General features: G+C 37.1%; 1 protein-coding gene and 1 non-coding gene across 12 annotated transcripts in view; one reads left to right on the top strand and one right to left on the bottom strand.

Moving 5' to 3' along the window:
* The window catches only part of ATF7IP2 (activating transcription factor 7 interacting protein 2), a 42,825-nt gene that overhangs the window by 17,941 nt on the left and 194 nt on the right, over positions 1-24,690 (bottom strand). For 2 of the 11 annotated variants that reach the window (XM_045542565.1, XM_045542568.1), the window contains exons 2-7: positions 23,290-23,432; positions 23,075-23,191; positions 10,930-11,786; positions 9,600-9,724; positions 5,963-6,097; positions 5,280-5,375 (exon numbers count right to left, since the gene is read on the bottom strand). In XM_045542565.1, coding sequence (XP_045398521.1) covers positions 5,280-5,375; positions 5,963-6,097; positions 9,600-9,724; positions 10,930-11,776 — 1,203 coding nt within the window. In that variant the 5' untranslated portion in view covers positions 11,777-11,786; positions 23,075-23,191; positions 23,290-23,432. The other 9 variants (XM_045542569.1, XM_045542574.1, XM_045542567.1 and 6 more) reach the window with 8 other exon arrangements.
* On the top strand, positions 61-165 carry LOC123633797. Its single transcript, XR_006733798.1, has one exon. It is a non-coding gene; the product is annotated as a small nucleolar RNA U13 (small nucleolar RNA).

Below are 24,690 nucleotides of genomic sequence, written 5' to 3'. Positions count from 1 at the left end.
AGAGACTCTGTCTCCAAAGGAAAAAAAATAAAAACTTCAAAGAAATAAAAATGATGGGCAATCCTTCTGTAGTTCATCAGCAGGATTGGGTTTTCACATTTATGTGTGAGACGTGCCTCCCTCAAACCTTGTTACAACTTTGGTTGGCACATTACCTGTCTGATGTGGAAAAAAAAAAAAAAGATGGCACAAATCAACTTCCCAGCTTGGATGGAAACAAGGAAAAATAAATACCTAGGTACTTAGATAACATTTTATTCCTATTAGACTTAGTTTTAGGAACACTATACTTTAACAACAAAACTTTTTACTTTTGTTACACTTCTAATAAAGACCAGAAATAAATCAGATTGCCAACGTGTTCTTCCAGTTGACGAGTTTATTTAAAACTTAGAGCTGGAGGACTGCTTGAGGTCAGGAGTTCAAGACCAGCCTCAGCAAGAACGAGACCCCATCACTACTGGAAAAAAAAAAAAAAAACAAAAAACCCTCAGAGCTGAAATATTTAGTCGACAACCGCCTTCCATAATCATTTCTTGACAAGAACTACTCTGGAAAACAAACTGTCTTCCATTATGATTTCGCAGTAACAACTTCTCTGCTCTTTAAAATTCCAATAAAAGCCCAACGTACTCATCCTCAGGGCCAGCATTCTTTCTTCCTTTCATGCCATCCCTTTGTCTCCCTTTTTCGAGAGTTCTTTCCCATCCTGATGTACGAACACCTCTAACATATACATTAATTCAAAAGGGTCAAATGATTGCCCAAACTCAAGGATTTTTCTAAGGGACAGCATGAACAAAAATGCAGACATACAAACGCAGAATTCTGAAATATTATCTTAAATTGAACAGATTTTATATGTAGAAATAGATTTAAATGTTGGAAAGCAACAGCAAAAAATATTTTGTATACTTTCAGTTCCAAGACAAGGTCGTATAGACTCACTTCTCCCTGTTCCTCCCCTCTAACTGCAACATTGAGAAAAAATAATCAACATTATAAAGCTCTAAAAACTGTTGAGAACCACCAGGGATGAGAAAAGAAATCATTAATATCCCCCACACTCACACCTTGAACATCAATCCAAACCAGGACTACCAATCATGTTTCTTTGTTAAACTAAACTACTACTTCCCTACCAGCCCCAATGATACTAGAAATTAACTCTGAAAGTTACTTTATGTAAAGAAAAAGGTAGACTTACTAAAGTATTTTTATTCTCTATATATCTTGCACTGGGTGCCAAGGAAGCCAGGGACCCATCCTTTGCCCCAAACCTGTAGCAGTGGTGGTCAACTCCGGATTCCATAGCTGCAGAATCAGGGGGCCCAATTTACCACAGCAGCACTGTCAGCTGGGTCCCCACCTGACACCTTAGGCAGTGGCAGGTCCAATCCACTACTGACCATAGACTGTTTCCGGAACTTCCTACTCAACAGCAGCACCTGCGGAGACTGAACAGAAGAAAGAGCCAGAAGAAAGAAGCCCAACCAGTATAGCACTGCAAGAGTTGTTAAAAGTCAACTGTCATTGTAACTACAGCTCACAAGAGGTGGTGGTCAGGATCTACACACTAAACCCAAACAGGTTTAGCCCGCATATGCTAAGAGTCATAAGCCTAGCCTCCTCAAAAAGCCCTCCGTGTGACTGAAATACTGTGAACTTTTGACTAAATCTAAACAGGGTAACTGCCTGCCGAAATGAGTCCTAGCCTAATCTTAAAAAACCCTCACTGTGACTGAAAAATGTGACCTTCTGAGCTTTCCAAGGCACTAGCAAAGAGCTGTCCAGCAAAACCCTGGGCTTTCTCTACAGAGCATGCTTTTCTGACAGTGAACTTCCTAGAATCTTTTGCAATCTGGCTAGTGAGAATTTCCCAAATCATCAAGTCTTGGTTCTTTTTTACTGAACAGTTCCTCCTTCAATTCATCTCTCTCTTCTCACATTTTACTATAAGAAGCAAGAAGAAAGAAGCCAATTTTTCTATACTTTGCTTATAAACCTTGTCAGCCTGAAAAAATCCAAATTCATTGCTTACAAGTACTGCTTCCCATATAAACTGTAGGACTGCGGTCCCCAACCTCTGGACAGACCAGTATGGTCCAAGGCTTGTTAGGGACTGGGCTGCAGAGCTCCGGCCCCCACCCTACCTTGTCCCCGTCCATAGAAAAATTGTCTTCCATGAAACTTAGGAAGGCGAGTAGGGGGCACACAGCAGGAAGTGAGCAGTGACCAAGGGAAGCTTCATCTGTATTTACAGCCACTCAGCATCACCATCTGAGCGTCAGTCCCTGCCCCACCCCCACCCCAACCACCATCAATGGAAAAATTGTCTTCCATGAAACCAGTCCCTGATGCCAAAAAGCTTGGGGACCACTGCTGTAGGACACAATTTGGCTAAGCTTCCTACCACTAAATAATTTCCTTTCCTTCAGTTTCCAATAACATGTTCCTCATTTCTCTTTCTGAGTTCTTACCAACAATGCCTTTAATATCTATATTTCTACTAAGTTTGTTTATGAAGATTTAGGTATTCTCTATGCCTACGTAGGTTTTCTCCACTATGTTCATTTCCTTCTGCACTCTCACTGCCAGTCTTTAACTTCCATGTTTTTACTAAAGTCTATTCAAGGCAATCTAGGCTCTTTAAAAATCATGTCCCGGCTGGGCGCGGTGGCTCACGCCTGTAATCCTAGCACTCTGGAAAGCCGAGGCGGGTGGATCGCTCGTGGTCAGGAGTTTGAGACCAGCCTCAGCAAGAGCAAGACCCCGTCTCTACTAAAAAAAAAAAAAATAGAAAGCAATTATCTGGCCAACTAAAATATATATAGAAAAAATTAGCCGGGCATGGTGGCGCATGCCTGTAGCTACTCGGGAGGCTGAGGCAGTAGGATCGCTTAAGCCCAGGAGTTTGGGTTGCTGTGAGCTAGGTTGAGGCCACGGCACTCACTCTAGCCAGAGCAACAAAGCGACACTCTGTCTCAAAAAAAAATAAAAATCATGTCCCTCAAAATTCTTCCAGCCTCTACTCAGTACCCCATTCCAAAGCCACTTCCATATTTTTAGGTACTTGTTATAGCAGCACACCACACTTCCTAGTACCAAATTTTGTATTAGTTTCCTGAGGTTACCTTAATAAATTATCACAAACTGCGTGGCTTAACAAAATAGTGATTTATTCTGTCACAGTTCTGCAGGGCCAGATGTTTGAAGTCACTTTCACTAGGCTGAAATCAAGGTATTGGTGTTCCTTCTGGAGGCTTTTTTCTATCTTCTAGAGGTGGCCTGCATTCCCTGGCTCAAGGTCCTTTCCTCCATCTTCAATGTACATCATTCCAACCTCCGTTTCCATTCTCCTTCTTCTGCCTTTGACCTTCTTGCCTCTTTTATAGGGACCCTTGTGAATACATTGAGCCCACCTGCATGATCCAGGATAATCTCCCCATATCAAGGTACTTAATCTGATCACATCTGCAAAGCCCATTTCACCATGTATTGATAGGTTCTGTGGATTAGGTCACAGACATCTTTTGGGGGCCATTATTTAGTCTTTCACAGCTACAGAAGGTCTGAACAGCACTATCAGCCACCTTGGCACAATTAACACAAAAGTGACATTTATAGAACATTACAACCAACATTCTATGCATGGAACATTCATCAAGTGAAATCGTCTGCTGGCCTATAACATAAGTGTCAGTAACTCAAAATTTGTCTTACATAGTATATTCTCTGAATAAGATGGAATAAAATTATGTATCAATAAAAATAAGATAGCTAGAAAAGTCCCAAATATTTGAAAATTAAACACACACTTCTAAATAATCCATGGGCTAAAGAACAATACCACAAAGAAAATTAGAAACAAAATACAACACATCAAAGATTATATTATAATTTTTGCACTAAGTAGCACATTTAGCTTTATATGTTTTCTAATAGGAAAGTTAAAAATCATTCTCTTAAGCTGGAAAAAGAACAATTCTGTCCCAAGTAAAAAAATAATAATAATAATAAAAAAGAGAAATCAATATAAGAGACAAAATGAGAATAAAACTTAACCAATATTAATTTTTTAAAAACGCATAGATTAACCATATCAGAAATGCAGTACAGTGTCTCACTGAAGAATTATAAACAATACAAACACAAGAGAATTTTATTACTTTACGCTAACAAATTCAATAATTTAGATAAAATGGACAAATTCCTCGCAAAGATAACGTACAAAACTGATAGAAGATGAAAAAGAAAATTTAAATTGCCCTATACAAGAATTGAACTTTTTTATTTTTTATTGAAACAGGGTCTCACTGTCAGCCAGAATGGAGTTCAGTGGTGTGATCACAGCTCACTGCAACCTCCAACTCCCAGGCTCAAGTGATCCTCCTGGCTCAGCCTTCTGAGTAGCTGGGACTACAGGTATACACCACCATGCCTGGCTAATTTTTTATTTTTTGTAATGACATGGTGTTACTATATTGCCCAGGCTGGTGTCAAACTCCTGGCCTCAAGGGATGCTCCTGCCTCAGCCTCCCAAAGTGCTGGGATTACAGGCAAGAGCCACTGCTTCCAGCTTGAATCTTCAAGTCAAAATCTTTCTACAAAAAAAGCTCCTTGCCCAGTTTTCTGAAGTAGATTCTACCAAATATATACAGAAGTAAGAAAAATCTCAAACATTCAGAAAATAGAGGAGAAAGTGCTTCCAAATTCATTTACTGGGGCTAGCATAAATCTGATACCAAAGCCTAACAAAGACATTATTTAAGAAATTCAGTGAATGTACACTGAAGATTTTACACAAAAAATACAAACAGATACTAAATTCTACTTAATGCATACTGTTACCATTATAATATACATGTAATATTTTGAAAGTGTACTTTGATACAAAACATATTGGTATTTTGAGTGTACCAAATATAAGATGGCTTGGGGGGTGAATAGATTGACAGAAAATGACAAAAGTAAGTACAATAAAATATTAAAGGTAAACTCTAGGTGCTGAGTATGTAGGTATTCACTACAAAATTCTTTCAACTTTGCTGTATGTTTGATATTTTTCTTGATAAAATGAAGGTGGGAGAGAGAGAGTCTAGGTAATCACTAATCCCCTCTCTACTTCCTTAACTAAAGTAATACAAGTGGCATTTACTACTTAAGGGTGTCTTCTCCAGAGATAGAAATTCGTGGGAACATTCTAATTATAAACCTAGTGTCCTTTAAGCCTTCTGTCCTAACTTGGAAATTTAAAATTCCTGTGTGTTTATACCAACCTCACAGGTTGTATTACTGGATAACATGTTTGGTTCCAAACAATTCCTTTGAGACATTACTGTTTTAATACGTCTTTGAAGTTTTGCTATTTTTGCCTAGAAGGAAAAGAGAAAAACAAATAGATATTAAACCAGAGTACTAAATAACATATCATATAGAGATGGAAAATTATCTGCCCAAGTAGTTTGTAAACTTAGGCATTTACCCAAATAAATGAGAAATTCTTATATAAGCAAAATATTTAAACCACATTTTACACTTGTATGATATTCAAGAATGGAAGATAAAAACCTCAAACTTCTAATTTGGTCCACAATAAAATTAATGTTGGTAGAAGAAATGCCAATCAGCAAGTAATCCTAGAAGAATAAAACAAAACAAAAAAGTCCAAAAAAGCTTGAAAACAGGTTGCATAAGCTCTAATAAAGGATATATTTAGAATGAAGAGATTGCCCATGGATTATGTCTTTTAATTGACACAGAATGCCTAGTATTTCTAAAAGTTATTTCTCAAGAGCCAATATTGCTAAGATATAATAAATTCTATTGTCCATGGTATAGCAATACATTAGGCCTGTGGCCAGGAATCAGATTGGCGTCTCCTTTCCTAATATGAAGATATCATCAAATTCTACTTTTTAAAAGGACTCAAATAAAATCACATGAAATTATAGAAACTTACGAAGAGTTCATCAGCTATTGCTTGATGTTTATTCATGCACTCTGTCTTCCCAATGCGTTCCTTCAATTCTTTCAGTTTATTATCAAATAGTTTGTAATTTATACTACAGATCTCCTCTCGAATCAAATGTCTGACCTAGAATTTTAAAATAAAAACCAAAACACCCCACGTTTCAAATTTAAAAGCCATTTTCTTTTCTACTTTTTAAGAGTAGCTTTGTTCTTTTCTAGATTTACTACAACCAATAAAACATACTTTATTTATATTTGTATGTTTATATTACTATACAAGTTTTATGAAACTTAAATATTAAACTCATAGAACACATTTGATATTTAAATATGCAGACATGCTAGAAATTAAGTTTATTCTCACAGTGCAAATTTTAGTCTCCTACAGTGCCAGATGAATTCCATATATACATTATAGGAATAATTTAAAGACTATGTCCCATTTGTATTTTTTCAATAACCTTAACTAAAAGTTACTGTTTCATAAAAAGGAGCTCTACTTATCTGAAAACCAAAGCCCAATGAAAATGGCTGTTTGGTTTATAATAGATTTGGAACAAATTATACAAATTTGAGTCTTGACCTTACCATTAAACAAGCTATATGACCTTTGGGAAGTTATATCATCTCTGGGCTTCATTTTCCTTGTCCACAAATGGGTAGATAATACAATAAATGTCTGTTGAATAAGTGATATTCAAAGATTTTTATAAGAACACAATAAGGTGATGTGTGAAAGAGCTCCATAAAATAAAAAAAAAAAAACACTGAATTGATATGAGGGGAAATAAATATGCAAGATAATCACCATTACTTGCATGTTTTTAGAAGGTGGCTTTCTTATAGCTAAAATTGAAAGATGCCAGGGACAATCATGTAGCAACTAATGCTACCTGGCATAATGCATGCTATTCTAACAGACTATAGCAGCTATCTTATGAAAAATGAATGTGTTTCATTATCTGGCTGTTTTCTTGAAAACAGAGTGGCCCATTTTCAGGGAGAATAATTAATCTCAATGCCCACTGACATGAACAGCTCTGCTGGGTCATTCATTTGGAAACATTCACTGTAGTTTTCCTCTCAGTGGGTATCTTCCCATAAGGAACTTTCGTAACAGGGTAGGTCTGTTGCTCTTAATGACACCCATCATGATACATTTAAGGTATTTATTAGTAATATTTATACCTTTTTCCCCTCAACATCTTGCTTCATGGTGCTCAAAATTGGAAAACATAGTTCCTACGTTAAGCTCTTTTTATACTGCTATCACCTGGATGATTAGTCATGTTCTTTAATTTTATTTCATTATTCTCCAGGATTTTCCTTCTTATTTCCAGTGGTTCTCCTCTTCAACGCTGTCTACTTGATCTCTTCCATACTGCCACTTCTTCCATGGTTTCACAATGTTATTAGACATGATTGTCATTTTTACTTTTACAGCTTTTAAATATTTGATCAAACAAGTGCTCAAAATGTATTATTATGTAAACAAATGGTCAGAAACACATACTTTTTTACCTACAGCCATTACCTATTACCCGTGTGTGGGTTTTACAGATCATCACATGCTTGTCAGTTCACTGGCTAGGGTCAATATGTGAAGCTCACACCCAGATCAATCTTGCAAAACATATCTAAATGTTTTAAACATGGAGACACTGTTTTCTACAGTGTTCTTCAAACTTCCCTGGTGAGGAAGAATCACATGGGATACTTGGTTAAAAATCACAAATTCCTAGGTCCCATCCTGGATCTATCAAACAAATCTTCAGGAAAGGGGCCTGGAAAGTTGAATAATTAACAGGCACTACAAGTGATTCTTATCAGGTAAGTTTGAGAAAACAGTAGCCTAAAACACAGTCTTGCCCAATTAGCTCAAGAAACCACAACTTAAATAGGTACTCCTGGTGATGCAGACAGAGGGAGATCCTTAAATTTGATTATTTTGGACTAAGTGTCCACACCAAGGAGTGATTCCTCTTGGTTAGAGTAAATACTTTTTCTCATTTAATGGTAATGCTCCTTATACAGAAGGAAAACACAATAACCTCCATCAAATATGTCATAATTTTTTTCCAATGGTAATGTACCCAACATTATGGAGTCAGATGGAAGTCCAGATTTCAATTTGCAAACAGCGAACAGACTAGACTGTAATTTGGAGAAGGTACAAACTTAAATATCTCCCCAATCTGTCCCAACTTTCTAAGACAGTGGGTAGAGTGAATAACTTGGACTTTAGAGGAAAAACCCTTCCACTTCAGTAATTTAACTGGAATGAACTAGGCCAAGATCCTTATGCAACCAGAAAAGGTAAGAGAAAATAGCTCTAGGACTTTCAGGAGGGATGAACAATTTCAGAATGAAGAGCCCTATCTCAGTGAAATTCAAACAAGGTGAACATACAAATGTGGTTTAGAGAGATAATTGTTTGGACATGAATTATAACAAGTGAGGAAAAGCTAGCTATTTAGAGATAGTATGTCCATATCAGAACTTGTTTCCTAATGCAGCTATTAATCACTAGGAATAAGATGCAGATGGAATCCCTAAACTTTTTCTTGGATAACTTGGCCTAAGGCTAGATTGATAATTCTACTACCCCTTCTCTGCCAGCAATAGAACATTTACTTATTTTTTTATTGTGTGTCTTTTGGTCTTCCTGGAAGAAAATCAAGACATTTAAAGTGAAAAACTATTGACTCACCTTTTAAGCTGGTTCTGCATGAGTCTTTCAAAAAGATTGCCTTTTATAAACTGAACACACATTCATAGGATTATATAATTATGTAATTATAATGGTCTGTTTTAGAAAACAGTAGTGTGTTTCTGAAATAGTGTGCAGGATAGTTTTGATTGGGAAATTTTGGTCCATTACAGCTGAAAGACATTTATCTACCACATAATGCCTTTTAGTAGCGATACTGAAATGGTAAAACATGATTATCAAAACAGGGCCTGATTATAGCCATTCCAGTAGAACTCAAGCTCATTACACATCAACTCAGACTTGATCAGACATGTATTGAGACTATAGTACAATGAGATGTAATGAGGCCAAAATGAAAGCAAGAGGTGTGTTTAGTGATGCTGTAAAGCAAAACGTCAGATGATGCACCATTATCTGCGTTAAGTTTGGAAATTAGGGCAAGTAAATTTGAATGCAGCAGGACTTTGCAATGGACTACCAGGTTGTCTGAGTCTATGAAGTAGTGGTCAATTGCAATGAGGTCTACAATCAGATATAGCTGCAGGTCAAAGAGCCCCATGACTGGTACAAAAGAGCTCGGATTGTTTAGCAAAGCTAAATAAAGGTCAAGCAATATCTGACTCAGAGATATTTCAGTGTAACACTGAAAGCCCATTTCTACAACAGGACTGTACCTTCATATGATTCCCTAGGTTGCTCTGCATGGGATCATTTTCAAGAAATTAGAGATGTTTTGGTAACGTACATAATTATCTTTCCCTAATCTTGTCTGCTAATTTGGTTTTCACACACCAGCTTTACATCAAGTGAAAGGCATCTATATTACGTCATGGTGGAGATCAGTTACTTTTTGCCATTTTTTACTACTCAAAAATAAGTTTTTAAAGCAAATACTTAAGCCCCAATATTTTACCTGTTCCAGCAATGCTGTTTGCCTTTCCAGAGCTACACAAATATTTCCATTAATTTGCTCTGAGGTTTTCATGCGCTTAACATTTTCTTTGTTTTCTGAAAACATCCTCTTCTTTTGATAATGGCCTTGGGGAGATGGAAAGATTGAAGATAAGAGGAATTCTCTAATTTAGAGAACCTCTAAGCAAATGGAAAAACTAAAATGTGACAATGGCAGCATTTTTAGAATATGTAACTGCACATGAATATTCCCAAAAACTATTCTTTTAACAAATAACAATATCTTAGGTAGGGTTGTGGTCTCAGATACACTCCTTCAATCTTATTTAATACACACACATACCCCAATAAAAACATAATAAGTTATACAATTTAATCCTCTATTTATAGTTATATAAGTGGTCCTACATTATTTTTTACAAGCAGTTAACTTAGGCAGACTTACATAATTTTAATAGGTGATTGTATTATCTTTAAGCAATCTTAAATTCATCTTGTTAAATGATTGCTCTGTAGCCTAGACAAGAACACAAGATTTATCCTATGAAATCAGTTTTTTCTTCTATTTCATTAACTAACTTAAATACCCTATTTCTAATGAAATTTACTTTTACTATTTTAATGATGTTATAACCCCAAACTTCATTTTTTAATCACTTTGTGTTTCTATTAGTGCCTCTCTACACACACACAAATATGTATAAGTGTATATATTGTCATCTATCATCTTAGCATGTGATTTACAGGTGAATCCTATAGAAAGAAATGGGTTCAACAACAATTTTTAAAGACCCACTCCCTTGGCCAGGCGCTGTGGCTCACACCTGTTATCCCAGCACTTTGGGAGGCCAAGGTGTGAGAATCGCTGAGCCTAGGAGTTGTTGGAGGCTGCAGTGAGCTGTTATCACGCCACTACATTCCAGCTTGGGCAACACAGCAAGTCTCTAAAAAAAACAAAAAAACAAAAACCCATTCTTTTTTAACTAGCCTCCTTCTTAATCTAGTAAATAAAACCAGAATAAGAGATGTAGATAAAATGAACCAATCATTATAAGCCACCTTTTGATTTTTTTTTTTTTTTTTACTGTAAACACAAAGAGATTGATTCCTTCTTTGTCAGGATTAACTTCCCTTTTGATATGGTGGATAGGATAACCTTCCCCCTCCTCACCAAAAATGGTTCAAGAATAAGATACTCTGAAATACTGTTGTCATTTAGTTTTTTCCTGTCTATATGTACTTTACCTATTTGTATATTTGAGACTTTAAAATCCCCCCCAAAGAAAGTGACTATCATAATTTGTCCAAAATATGCATAAGCATACACTTACCGTTGTTATTATCAGCATCAGGTGATGACTGCCCCTTCGAATCTGTACTTTCACAATTTGAAATGCTGGAATGACAGGTTCTACTGGAGTCTTCATTTTTCAAAACATCAGCAGCACGGTTGTTGAAATTGATCGAATTCACCAAGATAGGCGTTTTCTCACCAGGCATAAAATTTAAGTCTGAACTTAAAATGTTGTCATTTTGTCTTTTATCATGCAACTCTGAATTGGAATTTGTTTCTAAATGAGAAGCCATCTTGTCAATTCTCTTATCATCGAAGGTATTAGTTCCTGTAGACTTTAGCATTTGAATTAGATCACTTAATATACTAGGTTGACGGCAAATGGAGTTTAGACTACAAGCCCCTTCGGGTTCAACAAAGGATCTTGTTACATTTCCCTGATATTCAAAATGATTTTCAGAATGGTTTTCAGAAGTGTTTTGTGAATCTTTTGCCTCCTGTATAAAGAGTTTGCTGGGAGAATCTATTCTTTTACTTGGATACACAACTTGTTCAGCAACATATTCCAATCTTGTTTCTGAATTAACAATTTCTTCTAGTGGTTTTATTAAATTCTGAGGGAATACTTTACTTTTCTGTAGGAATACTGAATTTTTGTTAGAGTCCAATGAAGAAGCAATGTTTTCAGAATGTCTACATTTGCTAGTTATGATACCAGTACTTAAATTCTGATTACTATTTGGAACATTACTCCCAATCGCTGTTATTTTCAGTGCTTCAACATTCTTTGACTTATTCAGCATCTCTGCTTGCTTTCGGCAACTTGTAGGCATTGTTTTTCTGGCTTTTAATATCTTCCGTTTACTTTTATCCGGACTTGCCATCTTTCATATCCTGGAATTTAAGATATCATATTTAAATCCAATTCTCCAGTGAAGTTGTTTATTTACAATATTAAAATAACATTGACACTATCTCTCCAGATTTAGATAATCACTTCATTGGAAATTACATCCATTTGCATCTCACTGAAAACATACAAATCATTCCAATTTTCTATAAACCTAAACTACATAAATTCAAGTTCTATATTGCTAATAAGCCTCTACTTCATACTAAGCCTGATGATTATCTGACCACTTTTTATTGTATCACCTCAGCGCTATAACCATTGACTTTTGATCATACAAATAGGCCATAGTTTAAGTACTTGAAAGATTAAATTGCACTTCGTAAAAACTAATAAAGCTTTGAATAAAACATTACATTTACTACACATAGTAGTACGTTTTCAAGCTTTACTAATTTTCAAATTTCCAAATAAATGGTACTACGGGAGTAATTTCCAATAGTCATGAGTATAAAACAAGCAATAACATACATGACATGATGCCAGTTCAAAAAAAACAAGCCAATTTTTAAATTTAAAGAATAGTTCTTAATCACTTCTCATAATTTAAGAGGAATCTACTACATAGCAGAGAAAAATATGTTAGTGTTTATACCTTAGTATTCACATCACCTTTGATGTGAACTGTAAGTAGGTAAATGGTTTCAAACAATTTTAGAAGGCAATCAAAGGCCTAACATAAGCAAACAAAGTGATTTATGTTGACACATGGTAGACCAGTTATCTATATTTTCTTTTTTTTTTTTTTTTTTTTTTTTTTCTTTTCTTTTTTGAGACAGAGTGTCACTTTGTTGCCCTGGCTAGAGTGAGTGCCGTGGCATCAAGCCTAGCTCACAGCAACCTCAAACTCCTGGGCTTAAGCAATCCTACTGCCTCAGCCTCCCAAGTAGCTGGGACTACAGGCATGTGCCACCATGCCCGGCTAATTTTTTCTATATATATTTTAGTTGGCCAGATAATTTCTTTCCATTTTTAGTAGAGACGGGGTCTCGCTCTTGCTCAGGCTAGTCTCAAACTCCTGACCTCAAGTGATCCACCCACCTCGGCCTCCCAGAGTGCTAGGATTACAGGCGTGAGCTACCGCGCCTGGCCTATATTTTCATTTACCATTATCTGTTTTCATACTTGAAGTTTTCTTTTACTATATTCTTTTTATTCAATATATCATTTGATCAAGTACAGTTCCAGGTTTTGTAAGACCTGAAGGTTGAGGTGAATATTTATTTAAAGTTAGAAAAAAAATTACAACAAATTACAAGTTTTTAAAACCTGACATGTCTAAACATCACAAAATCCAGAAAAACAGCATAATATTTTCATTAAGGGTCTATTAATAATATACCTATAGAACTCTTATTTTTCCTCTATGACTCCATATTATCTGATTGCCTTTTGATTAATACAATTTGAGTTATTTCCATCAGAGAGAATGGACAAAGCAAATCTTTCCTCTACCATGGTGAAGTATATACACACACATACATACATACATATATATATATATATATATATATTTAGTTTGATAATCAGGATGCATAAAATAAGCAGCTTCACCTAAAGACACACCTCTTGATACTGCTACAGCTTTATGCCCTGTAAACACTAACATTCTTTTTTTATTTCAAAGGCAGAATTCCTATCAAAAAAGAAAATAAATATGTGCTGTTATTATTTCTTTTCTTTTTTGGAGACAGTCTCGTTCTGCTGCCCGGGTTAGGGTGCCATGGCGTCAGCCTAGCTCACAGCAACCTCAAACTCCTGGGCTCAAGCAATCTATTCTGCCTCAGCCACTCGAGTAGCTGGGACTACAGGCATGTGCCACCATGCCCGGCTAATTTTTTCTATATATTTTTAGTTGGCCAGATAATTTCTTTCTATTTTTAGTAGAGATGGGGTCTCGCTCTTGCTCAGGCTAGTCTCAAACTCCTGACCTCAAGTGATCCACCCACCTCGGCCTCCCAGAGTGCTAGGATTACAGGCATGAGCCACCATGCCCGGCTCCATATAAATTTTAAAATAAGTTTGTAAATATACACAAAACAAAACAAACCAGCCAGGCAGAGTGGTACACGCCTGTAAGCCCAGCATTTTGGAAGGCTGAGGTGGGAGAATAACTTGAGGCCAGGAATAGAGACCACCCTGGGCAACAGAGCCAGACTCCATCAATGCAAAAAAAAATTTTTTCTTTTAGGAGGCTGAGGTGGAAGGATCCCTTGAGCCCAAGAGTTGGGGGTTTGATATGGAATGTGGCAAAAGAAGACAAAAAAGAGAGTTCAAAGTTACAGTGAGCTATGATTGTGGCCACTGTGCTCCAGCCTGGGTGAAAAAAAAATAAAAATAAAACTCCTCACAAACCTGGTGGTATTAAAAAAGGGGAGAAAATATATATGTGTTTGTTTATATATAAACAGTATATAAAGTATGATGTGTGCACACATATACAAAGCTTAATAATTTACACACTATACAACTCGCCCATTTATGATGGTCTTTAGAATATTCAGACTTAAGCAACCATCACCACATCAATTTTAGAACAATTCCCCTACTAAATCCAATCCCTTTAGCAGTCACACCCTTATTCTCCTTGATCCCCCTCAAGCTCTACATAACCATTATTTTGTGTCTCTATAAAATTGCTTATTCAGGACATTTCCTGTAAGTGGAATCATACAACACACAGTCTTTCTGACTGGCTTCTTAGAATGTTTTCAAGGTTCATTCACTTTGTATCATATAACAGATCTTCATTACTGAATGATAGTCTATCATACAGATATGTAACATTTCATTTATGCATTCATTAACTAATGGATATTTTAGTTATTTCAACTTTTTGGCTATTGTAAATAATGCTATGAACATTCACGTACAAGGTTTTGTGTGGACATGTGTTTTCAGTTTTCTTTGTACTACACACAACTAGGGGTGGAATTAGATGGTCACATCTAATCCAAAGTGTCTGGACCAACTGCCATTCACCAACAGTGGATGAAGGTTCCAATTTTAATACTTCTTCACAAACACTTGTTATTATCTGTTTTAGAATAGCCAAACTGATGCAAGTGATGTGGTGCCTCACCATCATTTTGATTTGGATTTCCCTGATGGCTAATAATGTTGAGCATCTCTTCATGTGCCTCTTGGAGACTTCTATATCTTCTTTGAAGAAATGTCTATTCAGATTCTTTGCCTATTTAAAAGTTAGGTTATTTGTAGTTCTTTACATCTTCTAGATATAAGTCCCTTATAAGAAAGGATTTACATTTTTTCCCTTCCCTTCTGTGTGTAGTCTTTTCAATTCCTAGATACTATGCTTTCAAAAACTAAAGTTTTAAATTTTGATAGAGTCCAATTTATTTTTTCATTTGTTGCTTGTGTTTTTGGTGTCATCGCTAAGAAATCACTACCGAATCCAAGATCATGAAAATTTATCCTGTCCTAAAAGTTTCATAGTTTTATTAGCTCTTATGTTTAGGTTTTTTTTTTTTTTTGAGACAGAGTGCCACTTTGTTGCCCTGGCTAGAGTGAGTGCCGTGGCGTCAGCCTAGCTCACAGCAACCTCAAACTCCTGGGCTTAAGCGATCCTCCTGCCTCAGCCTCCCGAGTAGCGGGGACTACAGGCATGCGCCACCATGCCCGGCTAATTTTTTCTATATATACTTTAGTTGGCCAGCTAATTTTGTTTCTATTTTTAGTAGAGATGGGGTCTCGCTGTTGCTCAGGCTGGTCTCAAACTCCTGACCTCGAGCGATCCACCTGCCTCAGCCTCCCCGAGTGCTAGGATTACAGGCATGAGCCACTGCGCCCAGCCATGTTTAGGTTTTTGATACATTTTTAGTTACTTTTTGTATATGCGAGATAGGGGTCCACATTCATTCTTTTGCACGTGGACATCCAGTTGTTCCAGTAAAATTTGAAAAGGCTGTTCCTTCCTTCGTTGAATTGTTTTGACACTTGTAAAAAAATCCATTAATTAAGTATAAATGGGAAGGATGGCTGGGCATAGTGGTGTGTGCCTGGTACATGCCTCTAGTCCCAGCTACCTGGGAGGCTGGGCCAAAGAGTTTGAATCCAGCCTAGGCAACACAGTGAGATGCTATCTCTATAAAATAATAATGGGAATATTTATTTTCAGATTCTCAATTCCAATTCACTGACCTATGAGTGTCTTGATTACTGAAGCTTTGCGCTAAGTTCGGAATTCAGGATAAGTAAGTCCTCTAACATTTTAGGGGTTTTGTTTCTTTTTTTAGGCAGAGTCTTGCTCTGTTACCCTGGCTAGACTGCAGTGTCATCATAGCTCACTGCAACCACAAACTCTGGGGCTCAAGAGATCCTCCGGCCTCAGCCTCCCAAAGACCTGGGATTACAAGCATGAGTCACCACGCCCACACTACTGAACTTGTTTTTATCCTTGATAGTTTTTTTGTGGATTCCTTAGGATTTTCCACTTACTGGATGTCATCTATGTACAGATGTCTTCTTTCTTTCCAATCTCAATTTTATTTTCTTGGCTAATTTTCCCGACTAGATCTTTCAGAACAATGTTGAACAGAAGTGGTAAGAGTGGCCATCTTGTTGCTGCTTTAGGAAGGAAACCCTCAGTTTTTCACCAGAGCATGCCATTAGCTGTGGGTTTTTCACAGACATATTTTGTTAGATTAAGAAAGTTCCAAACTTTCACCTACTTTGTTGAATGTTTTCACCATGCAGGGGCATTGAATTTTGTCAGAAAATGCTTTTCAGCATCTCTTAAGTCAAGCATGTAGCTTTGTTCTCTATTCAATTTACATGGTACGAAACCAACCTCGCACTTCTGAGATAATACCCACGTGGTAATGATGTATAATCCTTTATGTTTCCTCATTAGTATAGCGGTCAACAAATAAAAACCAAAGTGAAAAATAAATTTAAATTTTTAAATTTTAAAACAAAAAAAAAAATCCTTTTCTAATTGCTAGTATTTGGTTGAAAATTTTCACATTTACATCCATAAGAGACATTGTTTTGTAGTTTTCTTATGATGTCCTTACCTACTTCTAGTATGGGGAAAATACCAGCCTCATAGTATTTGGGAAATGTTATTTCCTCTTCTATTTCTTGAATATTTGCGAAGAACTGATATCTTTAAATGTTTGGTATCATTCACCAATACAGCCAACAGATTTGAGGCTTTTCTTTGTGTCCTAATTCAATGTTTTTACTTGTCATAGGTCTGTTCAGATCTTGAATCAGTCCTGGTAATGTCTTTTTAGGAATGTCTATTTCACCTATTTAGTGGAATCATACAATTGGGGTTTTTCTGTGGTATTCTCTTATAATTGTTTTAACTTCTGGAAGGTCAATATTAATATTCATTCATTCCTCATCTTAGTAATTTGAGTCTTCCCCTCTTTGTCTTCATCAGTGTAGCTCATTGATCTTTTCCAAAACCAACTTTTCATTTCATTGATTTTCTCCATTTTTGCCAATTTCCACTCTCATCTTTTTTTTTTTCAGACAGAGTCTCACTCTGTTGCCCAGACTAGAGTGCCGTAGCATCACCCTAGCTCACAGCAACCTCAAACTCCTGGGCGCAAGCGATTCTCCTGCCTCTGCCTTCTGAGTAGCTGGAACTACAGGCACCCACCACCATGCCCAGCTAATTTTTTCTATTTTTTAGTAGAGATGGGGTCTCATTCTTGCTCAGGCTGGTCTTGAACTCCTGAACTCAAGTGATTCTCCTGCCTCGGCCTCCCAGAGTGCTAGGATTACGAGCATGAGCCACCATACCCAGCCAATGTTTTCCTTCATTCTGTTGACTTTACATTCATTTTGCTTTTCTGTTTCTAGTTTCTTAAGATCAAAGTCTAAGTTATTAATTTGAGGTCTCTCTTACAGCATTTATCACTATAAATTTCCATCTAAATGTTGCTTTAATTGCATTCCCAAAATTTTTGGTATGTTGTCTTCGTTTTCATTCATTTCAAAGTATTTTCTAATCTTTCTTTTGATTTCCTCTTTGACCCATTAGTTATTTAGGATTGTGTTAGTTTTCACATATTTGTAAATTTTTCAAATTTTCTTTTGGTATTGATTTCTAACTTCATTCCACTGTGGTCTGATAATGCTTTTTATGATTTCAATCCTTTAAATTTGCTGGTTTGTTTTACAGCCTACCATGTCTGTACTGCAGAAAGGCCTAGGTATATTTAAGAAATGTACGTAGTATATTCTGTTTTGAGGTGGAGTGTTCAAAAGATGTCTTTTTTTTTTTTTTTTTTTTTGAGACAGAGTCTCACTTTGTTGCCCGGGCTAGAGTGAGTGCCATGGCGTCAGCCTAGCTCACAGCAACCTCAAACTCCTGGGCTTAAGCGATCCTACTGCCTCAGCCTCCTCAGTAGCTGGGAATACAGGCATGCACCACCATGCCCGGCTAATTTTTCTATATATATTTTTAGTTGGCCAGATAATTTTTTATTTCTATTTTTAGTAGAGACGGGGTCTCACTCAGGCTGGTCTCGAATTCCTGACCTCAAGTGATCCACCCGCCTCGGCCTCCCAGAGTGATAGGATTACAGGCGTGATCCACCGCGCCCGGCCCAAAAAATGTCTCTTACTTAAGTTTAGTTGTTTTATACTTCAAGACTTCTTACTTATCTGCTTGGTTTTCTATCTATTATGAAAGTGGTGTATAAAGTTTCAAAATATTGTTGAATTGTCTATTTCTCCCTTCAATTCTATCAGTAGCTTCATATATTTTGGTGCTCTGTTATTAGGTGCATATGTTTATAATTGTTATACCTTCCTGAAGGACCAACCCTTGTATCATTCTAGAATGTCCCTTTTTCTCTCTAGCAATATTGCTTTAGTCTATTTTGTCTGATATCAGCAGAGGCATTCTAGGTTTCTTCTCCCATCCTTTTACTTTCAACCTATTTGTCTCTTTGAATCCATAGTGTGTCCCCTGTAGACAGCCTATAGTTGGATGCTTTTTCCCCCTCGAGTTTGACATTCTCTGCCATTTGACTAGATTGTTTAATACATTCACATTTGACATATTCATTCATTTAGATACAGTCTTGCTCTGTGCTCGGGCATCCTCATAGCTCACTACAACCTCCAACTCCTAAACTCAAGCGATTCTCCTGCCTCAGTCTCCCAAGCAGCTGAGACTACAGGCCTGCACGCCCATTCCCTGCTAATTTTTTTCTATTTTTTTGTAGAGAAGGAGTCTTGCTCTTGCTCAGGCTGGTGTAAAAATCCTGGCCTCAAACAATCTTCTCACCTTGGCCTCCCAGAGTGCTAAGATTATAGGTGTGCGCCATCACACACAGATGCTCCCTGACTCACGATGAGGTTCCATCCCCGTAAGCCCACTGTAAATTGAAAATAACATCAATTGAGAGATGCATTCAATACAGGTACACTTAAACTACTGAATATCATAGCTTAGCCAATGCCTAACTTAAACATGCTCAGAACACTTACATTAGTTCTCTACAGTTGGACAAAATCATCTAACCCAAAGCCTATTTCATAAATGTTGAATATCTCATGTAATGTACTGATATTCTACTGAATGCCTATCCCTTTCACGTCATCACAAAGTAAAAAAATTCTAAGTCAAACCAGCATAATTTGCAGTTTGATTCATGTCTGCCATTTTATTTTTTGGTTTATATGTCTCATGTCTTATTCTAGTCCTTTACTGCATTAGATATTAGATTTTTTTTAATGCTCTGTAAACAGTGTATTTTTATAGTAGTCTAGAGATCAGAGAGTACAAATCTGGTTTTTTGTTTTTTTTTTTTTGAGACAGTCTCACTCTGTTGCCTGGGCTAGAGTGCCATGGCGTCAGCCTAGCTCACAGCAACCTCAAACTCTTGGGCTCAAGCAATCCTACTGCCTCAGCCTCCCGAGTAGCTGGGACTACAAGCATGCGCCACCATGCCCGGCTATTTTTTTCTATAATATTTTTAGTTGTCCAGTGAATTTATTTCTATTTTTAGTAGAGACGGGGTCTCGCTCTTGCTCAGGCTGGTCTCGAACTCCTGACCTAGAGTGATCCTCTCGCCTCAGCCTCCTAGAGTGCTAGGATTACAGGCGTGAGCTACCGTGCCCAGCCCCCCTCCCACCCTTAGGATTTTTTAATCAATTGTTAATAAGTGATGAGTCTATATTTTATCAGGTTTTCATAACAAAGTTATGCTGGCCTCACAAAACCAGAAAGTCTTTTCCTATTTCTCTGACTAATTTGTATATTAATGCTGTTATTTTTTCCCTAAATGTTAGAATAATTCACCACTAATGCCATCTGAGCCTGGAGTTAACTTTGTAATAAAACTTTCCGATTATGATTAAATTTTTAAAATATATGTAGAACCACTCTTATTTTTGACATCTTTTCAATGTTAATTTTAGTTGTTTTTTCCATTTCAACATAATTTCAAATTATCAGCACAAAGTGTCTGTAATATCTATAGTGCTGTCCCTCTTTTCATTCTTGATATTGGTGATGGCGTTTTCTTCATTTTCTTGGTCATTCATATTTGAAATTTATAAATTTATCAAGATTTTCAAAGCATTACTTTTAACTTAGTTGGCTTGCTATTTTACAGTGTTTCATTTCATCATTTCCTGATGATATTATATTTCTTTCCACTTTCTTTGGTTTTGATTTGCTGTTCTATTCCAGCTTGAGATTAAAAACTCGTATCTTTTCAGTCCCTTTTTTTCCTAACTTCACTTTTAAAGCTACAAATGTTCCTCTAAAACCTGCTTTAGTTGAGCCCACATCTTATTTGGTTTAAAAGATTTCCTAACTTTTGCAATTATAATTTAATTGAACTGTAGATTAATAAATATATTACTTTCCAAGCAACTGCAGATTTCCTAGTTATATTTTTATTGTTGAACATTGGCTTGATTTCACTGTGATCAGAGAATAACCTCTGATTGAGTTCAATCTTGTGATACTTGTTTAGGCTAACTGCATGGTCAATTTTGGTAAAAGTTTCATGTGTACTTATATCAATGAGGTTAAATTCTTAATTGTGCTTTCCTAATCTTCCAGCTATTAAAACAGAAGTGGAATACTATGATTATGGAATTGTCTGTTTCTTTTAATTTAGTCATTGTCTTTTTTTCCTTATATAGGTTGAAGCTATGGGTGCATTCTGATTGAGTTTTTTCCCCCTCTATTCCTGGTAGATTGGGTCTCCCCATTATGAAATGTCTGTATCTCTAGTAATGCTTCTTGTGAAGGCAGTATCTTAATACGCTATAAACACTAAATAAAGGGCAATTCTTCTCTGTACTCTTTAAGAAGTAAAAACTTAATCTATTCTTGTTCAAACTCATACAGTTCAGAGGCAGGATTTGAACCCAGCATCTTATGACTCAAAGAAATCTCATATCACAAGCACAAATCAGATACAGTATTATAAAGAAGCAGGGCTGCCGTAACAGGTATGTCGTAGTCAACAAAATAACAAACACTCTTAGTGACCAGCTTGGGCCAGGTGACAGTTAATCTCATTATGAGCATGAACTAACCCTAAGTATGGTCCAGGGACCCTCATCATCAGCATTACCTGAGTGCCAAAAGAATTTTGCCCTTACTCTTTAAAAATTTTTATCAATGTAACAGTATATAATGAAGCAATATAAAATGCTTATAATAAAATAAACAATTGTTTGCCAGCACTCCTTAATACTTAATGGAAATCACTTTTAAACTAATTTAGCATTTCCTAAATATTAGCATTTTTAAGTATTTCCCCACTAGTATTTCTAGAGTTACAAATTTTAGCCATATATACCACTTTTCCATAACTACAGATAACTATTTAGTTCATACACTTTTTAAAGCTCATATTTTCAATTAAATCAATACTTAATTGTTATAACTAAATATTCTCTAGACAGCCAGAGTATCATGACTGCATTATCTATAACAATATTTTGTTTTCCCTGGTGCTATCAAATCTAATATTCCTATAAACCTAACCTTCACTTTTTTCAAATTGACCGGAACTATCATGTATCAACATGTTCCCCATTCTATACTTCTACACTCCTTCAAGAACAAGTTTAAAGATCACCTATTCAATAAAGCCTTCCGCCAAGAGAACTACTTCCTTATCTGAATTTCCCATTACAAATGTACATTTCGAGTCATGAAATTTGAGGACAGAGATGCATCTTACTTTATATCCTCAGTGAAAGCCTTTCATATAGAAGTTTTAAGAAATGCTATATGGTGGCTCACTACTTTGTGAGGCCAAGGTGGGAGGACCACTTGAGGCCAGGAGTCCAAGATCAGCCTGGGCAACAGCATGAGGCACCAGCCTCTATAAAAAAAATTTTAAAAATTAGCCAGGCATGGTGGTGCATGCCTTTAGTCCCAGCTACTTGGAGGCTGAGGTTCAAGGACCACTTGAGCCCAGGAGATGGAGGCTGCAGTGAGCTATGATGATGCCACTGCATCCTGGCCCGGGCAACAAGAGTAGTGGAAAGCCTCTCAGGGTTATTGTCTCTTTAATATAAAGAGTACCAGAAACAGGCCTCAGCAGCTTTTGTCATAGCCATCTCATAAGCTACTTCCTATCAGCAACACAATTACACAGTAGCCACTCAGTGGCATGCTAAGAGAAATTACCACATTTAGTAGACACATATAATGCCTCTATATAATTAATGACTAAATTTAGTAATATCTATATAAATATCTTATACTATGAGCTTAATCAGGAGCTCAAAAAGTCATATTATATCTCATTATCTCCCCTCCCTCCAGAAAGTCAGTTATTTCTCTCTAGATATTACCTGAGTACAATCTGTCCTACTCAGATTGGTAAAGATGAAGGATAAAAAGTTAGCCAAGTTTAATATAATGTACTTTTAAAAAGTCAGGTTTAAGAAGAATAAGTATCTAAAAGATTAAGAATAGGAGACAGAATGAGATAGAAGAATATAGTTCTCTGTATTTTGTACTATCTCACTCAACTTAATGAGAACTAATACTCTTATGCACTTAAAGTTATAAAGTTTTTATTTTTAACTATCTAAAATATTACTTAAAATGTGTTTACATCAAATGAAACATATCTGTACACACCCGCTATAAGAGAACTATGAAGTATGCACAGGCAAAGATGCAGAGATCATGCAATATGTTCATACCAGACTTCAAGATATTAAGTAGCAAGGAAATACAATGGAATTGAAGGCTGAGATGAATGAAGTAGAATTGATAAGGAAGAATACCAGAAAATTCAAGATGTACCTAGATACACCAGTTCTTAAAACATGCAAATCGTTTCCAATAAGATACTGGCTTGTGCATTTCTGTTGAGGCAGAAGTGAATCTTAGGATGTGTCCTGTACATATCTGCAAATAAGACTGAGAGTGAAGTAGATTAATTTGATTAAGATCAGAGCAACACTTCTAAAAAAAAAAAAAAAAACCGAGGGATAAACAAACTAAGAAGAAAAGCATACTTCACAAAAGCTGAATTCAGTATAGTTAGTCCTTCATTCAGATGCTTCATTTTTCAATAACTTTCCTGTGATAAATTATCTTTTTTCTTGAATGTTCTTCCCCATTTGTTTTGCAAATAGTTGTGTCGAAGGTCATTTACTGGCTATAATAAGTAAATACGACAAAATCACAATGAAAATAGTATTAAGCCCCAATCCAGAAAACAGCCTAAGCGGACCTAACATAATTTTTCTACTGTGACTTATTTAGTATAATTGCCTTATTACCACACATAGGTCTTCAGAGCAGAAAAAGCTATGTGATAAAGCAAGCAACATGTGTTGGCTTATATTAGAAAGTTCATCTTCAACAGTCAGGTTTTTTTTTTTTAACATATAAAAGAGGATTTTTTGGGGGGGGGGGGGGGGACAGTCTCGCTTTGTTGTCCGGGCTAGAGTGAGTGCCGTGGCGTCAGCCGAGCTCACAGCAACCTCAAACTCCTGGGCTCAAGCGATCCTCCTGCCTCGGCCTCCCGAGTAGCTGGGACTACAGGCATGCGCCACCAGACCCGGCTAATTTTTTCTATATATATATTTTTAGCCGTCCATATAATTTCTTTCTATTTTTGGTAGAGACGGGGTCTCGCTCTTGCTCAGGCTGGTCTCGAACTCCTGAGCTCAAGCGATCCTCCCGCCTCGGCCTCCCGGAGGGCTAGGATGGCAGGCGCGAGCCACCGCGCCCGGACAACGGTCAGTTTTCTAAGTGCAGCAGAGTTTTAACAGAGAAAGCAAAATAATTATTGCCTCCGTTTAGATACATTCCTGAACTTGCTAAAATTGGAGAAAGCAGGTGGGGGAGGGGCCACATGGAGGAAATAATTTGATCTTGAAAGATCCTCATTAACAATGAACTGTGTTAGAGGAGTCACTGAATCGGAGCATGCCCCCAGGCCGGTGAGCTCAGCTGAGGCCCAAGCAGGGTTTCAGCGCTTTCCTCAGACGTCTGCATCGGCCCTGCAGGTCTAGTGCCTGCTTCGCGAGATTCCGTTAGCCCTTCCGGCATCGGGTTTCTTCAGATAAAGATGAGTAAAACAACTCACGGAAATCTGGCAACAGGATGCTGAACTCGGAGGTGGGAACAAAATTTCATCCGTTAACTTGTAAAAGCACTCCGGGCCAAGACTAAGCTTTCTTTTACTCACTAGTCAAGCGGGAAAAAAAAAACCACTGAGGCCGCTTCCCTCCGCAGCCCCAGCCCGGTGCCGCCAGCGACTCCCACCTCGCCAGCACCCCGCTGGGAAAGCGGTGTAGAAGCGACCTTCCGCCCCTCGCGGCGTCTTCCCGGCAGGTCCGAGCCCCGGCGCCCCCGCGGACGCCTCTCAGTCAGTCAGTCAGTCAGTCAGCCCCGCCGCGACCGCGCCG

This window comes from Lemur catta, chromosome 2 (assembly GCF_020740605.2).
Source record: "Lemur catta isolate mLemCat1 chromosome 2, mLemCat1.pri, whole genome shotgun sequence".
Classification (NCBI taxonomy): Eukaryota; Metazoa; Chordata; class Mammalia; order Primates; family Lemuridae; genus Lemur; species Lemur catta.
Note: the sequence above shows the minus strand (reverse complement) of the source record. Positions and strands in the feature narration are given on the sequence as shown.